Raw genomic sequence first — 6,189 nt, 5'->3', positions numbered from 1 at the left:
GCTTAATTGCAATTCTTCCTTCTCCCCATTTTCACTCCCGGTACAAAAACCCTAAAGCCCTCCTTCCCAATTTCCCCTTTTTGTTTTCCCCAAAAATTCAGGATAATTATAGCTACTTCACCATGGCGATTGCTTCTTGTTCTCTCAATCTTCGAATTCTTCATCGTTCAGTCAGAGCCTCATCGCTTCAGCCTCTCGCTCAGAAGAATCTTTCATCGGTTTCTCTCCGCAGTCATAGAATCAAAGGTGACACAAATTTCTTCACTCTTCTCTCTTCTCAAATGGTTTGGTAGTTAGGTCTTGGTTTAATTTATGAAAGATCAAATCTTGGCGTTCTTTTTGCTCCCAATTTGTCTGTAGTACGCTTTATTACAGTGTATTAGAAATTTAAATCTGTGTTAAAAGAGAATGTGCTTCTTTTGACTCTTTTATTCATCGAATTATGCTAGTTGGAGGCAATTTCAGTTAAATGCTACTGTTGTGGCATGCAGTTGTAGTTACACTTGCTTGATTCAGTTTTAAAATGTTGCAATTTGCTGCTAGAACTGTAGTTGTTTGCTGACGTATCAGTTTCTATTGGACTTTTGTTAGGGGTTAGCTGCAATTTAAAGTTTTAAATCTCATTCACAACTCAAAAAGATTACGACGCTGACTTGCCTCTAAATCTGCGTGAGTCTTGTTTGGAAATTTAGTTTCAACTATATTTATTAGTTGCAGTGAAACAAGCAACTACTGCTGATCCAAAATTAAATATCTCAGTTGCATGTAACTACATATACAATTAACTAAACAGCCATTTAATGTTGTTCCGTGGGGATTAGTGTGGTATCCTACTGTGCATCTGTACCAAATGTGAAGGAAATGGCTTACGTTTGGCATGTTCAGCCTTGAAGTTAAATAATTCTGATGGCCTCATCTAAAAGAATGTAATATGCTACTGAGAGGTTTTCTTGTTCATCATACCCAATTTGAATGTTGATCTTTTAGTGTGATCATTGAGACCTCTTGTTGTCAATGAGAGGGATGAAGCAGCTAGCAGCATTCTATTTACAGTGAAGTTATATTCTGTTACTGTTTGTTTATAGGATTAGTGTCTTAGAAGATATTTTGTGAAAATTTGTGATCTTTATAGCATAATCAAGCATTTGGTTATTGCAAGAATTATTCCTTTTCCAGAAAATTTCTGCCAGTTCATATTGCAGCTATTTTCTATCAGAGATATTGGTTAAGTCTATGTTGTTTCTTGCTACTTGATCGTAAATATTGATTTTGCTTGAACACATGGAATGCATGGTAGGAGAGATTTTAATAAGCTGGGCCAATTTTCTGTTCCTTATATCTATTGAACTTATTTTGGTCAAATGTTGATGGATAAAATAACATTTTCATCTAGCTAAATTTTTTGAAACATCAGTTAGATGTAGATGAAATGTGAAATGGTAATTTTCAGGTCATTTTACCCTTGCATCATGTCAGCCCCGAAATTTGTCCATTGCAGCGGCAGAAGAATCTACAGTTATACCATTTGAATCAACTAGTGATTTGTCATCAGACCATGAAGAATGGTCTGCACATGAAAACCCTGAAAATGATGAAAGCCTAGATGATGGTAAAGATGAACCTGAATACTTAAGTGGTAATAAAATGGTCAAAGTCTGTGATAAATTAATCGAAGTATTTATGGTTGATAAGCCTACAACGACTGATTGGCGAAGATTGCTCGCTTTCAGCACGGAATGGAACAACATTAGGCCTCATTTTTACAACCGATGTCAGGAAAGAGCAGATGCAGAGAGTGATCCAGGAATGAAGCACAAACTTCTTCGACTCAACAGAAAACTCAAGGAGGTGTGTCAAATATTCCAAATCCAAAATCTGTGTTAAGTATTTTGCTCTCCCTTAGTTTCAACTTATGCCTTGGTTGCATATATCTATACACCGGTATAAAAAATAGAGCTTTTTGGTGCATATGCTAAGTCGTTCATTTATAATGAAAATAAAAGTTTTTTAATTATTAATTATTTGATTATTTTTATAATTACTCCATTTTTGCCAATATGCCAGATAGACGAGGATGTACAAAGGCATGAGGAACTTCTTGAAATGATTAAGGAAGCGCCTACTGAAATCAGTGCTATTGTTGCTAAGCGCCGGAAAGATTTCACAAAAGAATTCTTTGTGCATCTTCATACTGTTGCAGAATCATATTATGAGAATCCTGTACAGCAAAATGGTAAGAGTGGATGTATCCATTTGCATTTTGCACCATGTTTCCTTCAAATTTAGTTATATGGTAGATCCCATAATGTGAGGGAAATTTTCTTGTGTTTTTGATATATACACCTCAGTCTTTCATTTTTAAAACAAAATTCAGAAAATCATAGAGATCCTTATAAATTTGTCCCTGTTCATTTGAAATAAAAGAGAATGTCCTTTTATATTCTGTTAATTGATTATTGCATTTGTATTTTAAGCATCTTTTAGATATGTACCTCTCAAATATTTCATATTTTAGAAGAATGTCACTTCTACTGCTCAAAATCAGATGGAAGATGACGGGAGGGCCAATGTTGTAAACCCTATAATCTGGGGTTTATTTCTATATTTGTGGGGCATTTCAAGGGGTATATACCGAAAAAAAACCCAAAGTTCTTCAAGCATTGAATCACAAAGATTTTCCTTATTTTTTCCCTTTGTTTTATGTCCAATTTCCTTTTTATTTTCAGTATCATATGAAGGTTCTTCTCCTCCTCTGTTTAGTTTATATTTTTTTTATTTTTGATACTTTTTCCTTTTTTTCTGCCTGTTTTCTGTTGTTTTATTCTCTTTTCTTCTTTCTTAATTCACAATTAAACTTCCTCTGATAGCTGGATAGCAAATTGGCTTATCTGCGAAGTAAAACAGATGTAGAGTCATGTAGGAAACATAGAAAACCTAGGTGAAATGTGCATTTCTTTTATTTAAAAAAAAACATAAGAGCATGTATGCAGAATAAACCTGTAAAACTGTCTTGTGCAAGTTCATAAGACTGGCCTTTGCCTAAGTTTATAACTACTTATGTCTAATAGGCATTTCGATGGATAATTAGTTAATGATTCTTCTGTAAAGTTTCATTAGCCTGTGAATTGATCTTGTGTGAAAATTCTTTGTACATGGTATATAACATTGGAGCTGGACATAGAAGCACAACCAATTTGGTATTTGAGCATACGTGTAGATTTCTATCTTTTTTTTAAATCTCATAGATTGACATATCCAGTAATTGTGTTCAATTTTATTATCCTAGAATTGTTAAATGTATATTACTTTTCTCTCTTTAGATTGGATTTATAGTTTTTAACAGTTGCAAGTTTCCCATCAGAATTGGCAAAGCTTGGGAATGCTTGCCTAGCTGCCGTGCAAGCATATGATACTGCCACAGAAAGCATCGAGGCTCTGAATGCTGCAGAGTTAAAGTTCCAGGACATCATTAATTCTCCTAGTATAAGTGATGCATGCAAAAAGATTGACAACCTGGCAGAGAAGAACCAGCTCGATTCTGCTCTGATGTTGATGATCAGCAAAGCTTGGTCAACGGCCAAGGAATCAAATATGATGAAAGATGAGGTATGAAATGGTTGAAAAAGTTGAAATTTAAAATTATGCCACATAAAATTGTAGCCATTTAATTGTACAGATGCATTTGACCCCAAATGTAAATGGTTTAAGCAATTACTTTTCTTGTCTTTTAATTAGGAGCAATATCTGGTAATATATTCTCAAATGCAACTTTTTTTCAATATGTATGGAAAACTTAAAAAATGCATTTTAGTCTCTTCTTTTCCCCTTCTTTCTCTCTCACATTTTGTACGTAAATTTGGGAAAATCCTTATTTATTGTATTCTTTTTAGGATAACTTACATATGGGACAAATTTTCAAAATAGACCCGTTTAGAAACTTATTTGCAAAATACGACCTATGTCGAAACTATTTGCCAAATTCGACCAAGTTTCAGCCAACTGGCTAAATTGGGTCGAATTTGGCGAAAAAACATCAAAAACTTCACGGTATTTCAAATCCCGTGAAGTTTAAGCCCCCATTAGTAACTTTATTAGGGAAGCCAAAGCTTCACGGGACTTGAAATCCCATGAAGCTTAACATAAAATCCCGTGGAGTTGCAGGTTTCAAAATACATGCACAGAATGTGTGCATGTTTTTTATATACATGAAAAAATTTCACAGCAATATACATAAATATTTCCGCCTCATTCACAACAATATACATGAAATTTCCGCCTCATTCACAACAATATACATGAATCAAACAATACACACGAAAATCACATATATACTGAATTACAACAATATTCATAAAATTTAACCATGAATCAAACAATATACATGAAAATCACATATATAAACAATAATCGATCCACAAAAGTAACAAATTTGAACAATCTAACAATATCGTTCTTGAAATTCATAATCATACTGTTAAATTTCACATACATCCCAAAAATACTCTCCTTCCTCTCCCTCTCTTACCATTTCCCCTCAGGCCCTCACTCTCCCCCCATCCCTGCCCCCTCTGTCCATGCTGATAAGCCTCGATGATCTAAGTATCTGGTTGTGTATGAGGCTGAGAAGTGCCAGCTCCATCAACATGCGTCGTGCTATGAGTAGTGTCGGCTCCATTGTCATGCGCCGCCCTTTGACCTATCCTACATCTTCGTGTGTACACTTGACCAAATTGGCGTGACCTGTCCTCACGGCTTTCAAACTCGTCGACATGATTTTTATGGAACACGTTTGCTATTCTCTGTCTAATCCTATTAAAGATTCATAACACCGTCGAATCCTGAATGTCATTGATATGCTCATTTATATCAACCTTAATCTCATCAAAAACATTGATCTGTGAGTTAATCAATATTTACAAAACTTAGCAAATAATATCTTAATAAAGTCGTTTTAATTTAGTTTAAAAACTTACATAATCTCTCTCGATCATGGCACTAGGGATATAACTATCTATCGGTGAGTGTTACGTATCCAGCAGTACTATTGTATTAGAAGTTAGAAATAAATTAAAATTAAGATGGAATTATATTTTGAAGCTAGATCAGAAATAAGGATTGGAGTGGGTGGGCTTTAATATGGACCAAGGAAGACGGAAGTCAGTTAATAATAAAATTTCTGATCATGTGACTTGCATATGATCGATTTTAAATGATATGATATCAAAATGCTAGCAAATTAACTTTTGGAGGGAAAGGTATTGAAAAAATAAACTATAGGAGGAATATGTGATATCATGAAAAAAGTTTGGCTAGTGTGATTACCATTTTCTTTGATGAATATGATAAGAATCGTGGAAAAGTTTGGTAACTAATCCAATTATGGTTTGTTTCTTTTAGAACTTACACATAAAGTGCTACTTATGCAGGTTAAAGACATACTATATCATTTATACAAGACAGCTGTAGGTAATCTTCAGAGATTAATGCCAAAAGAAATCAGGATTCTTAAATATCTACTCACAATCGAGGACCCAGAGGAACAATTATGTGCTCTGAAGGATGCATTTACTCCTGGACAAGAGCTGGAAGGGAAAGATGTTGACTGCTTGTACACGTACCTAAACTTAACTCTGCAAAATTTAACAGTTTTTTTTTTGTATATTTATTGGGGATTTTAGAAGCAAAATAAAATATTTTCTGATTATCTATTTTGTATTTGTAGAACACCTGAAGAGCTGTACACATGGATGAGAACAGTCGTGGATGCTTACCATTTTAGTAGAGAAGGAACTCTTATAAAGGAAGCAAGAAACTTGATGAACCCGAAAGTTATTGAGAAAATGGAGAACCTGAAGAAGCTGGTAGAGAAAAAATTTCTTTAGCTTTCACAATTTAAATTGGCACCTCTGGTTCAAGAGTACGCAGTCTCAAGATTTGAGGAATGGTGCATGTGTGCAGATATTGCTTTCAGTGAGGATGCTACTGAAGAATTGCATACTTGGATGCAGTAACCTTATCGCCTTATGCCCACTAGATATGTATTATGTTTATGTAACAGAGAGATCATCATGGCCTCATGCATGTTTGTATTTATACAGCATTGTTGCACGAAGATCGCATTGTATCATGTTATAAAGATGAGATTGTAGCATATATTTCTTTTCTTTTATTTTCTTTCGTTCTTTTTAA

At 34.3% G+C, this 6,189-nt stretch overlaps 1 protein-coding gene across 1 annotated transcript; it reads left to right on the top strand.

Annotated features, from left to right (window-relative positions):
• Nucleotides 15–6,189, top strand: LOC109829177 (uncharacterized protein At4g37920, chloroplastic). Its single transcript, XM_020396322.1, has 6 exons — nt 15–246; nt 1,451–1,848; nt 2,065–2,233; nt 3,362–3,606; nt 5,427–5,614; nt 5,723–6,189. Exons 1-6 carry the CDS (start codon nt 123–125, stop codon nt 5,880–5,882), a joined length of 1,284 nt encoding a protein of 427 aa, XP_020251911.1. The 5' UTR covers nt 15–122; the 3' UTR covers nt 5,883–6,189.

Source organism: Asparagus officinalis, chromosome 1 (genome assembly GCF_001876935.1).
Source record: "Asparagus officinalis chromosome 1, Aspof.V1, whole genome shotgun sequence".
NCBI lineage: Eukaryota > Viridiplantae > Streptophyta > Magnoliopsida > Asparagales > Asparagaceae > Asparagus > Asparagus officinalis.
The sequence above is the reverse complement of the archived record's forward strand: the minus strand, read 5'-3'. Positions and strand labels throughout refer to the sequence as shown.

Bases quoted from the DNA above. Each gene is read 5' to 3' on its own strand.
- LOC109829177 (XM_020396322.1), top strand. From the start codon at position 123: ATGGCGATTGCTTCTTGTTCTCTCAATCTTCGAATTCTTCATCGTTCA. The intron at 1,849-2,064 runs GTGTGTCAAATA...CCAATATGCCAG, and splicing joins TCAACAGAAAACTCAAGGAG to ATAGACGAGGATGTACAAAG. The intron at 2,234-3,361 runs GTAAGAGTGGAT...GTTTCCCATCAG, and splicing joins GAATCCTGTACAGCAAAATG to AATTGGCAAAGCTTGGGAAT.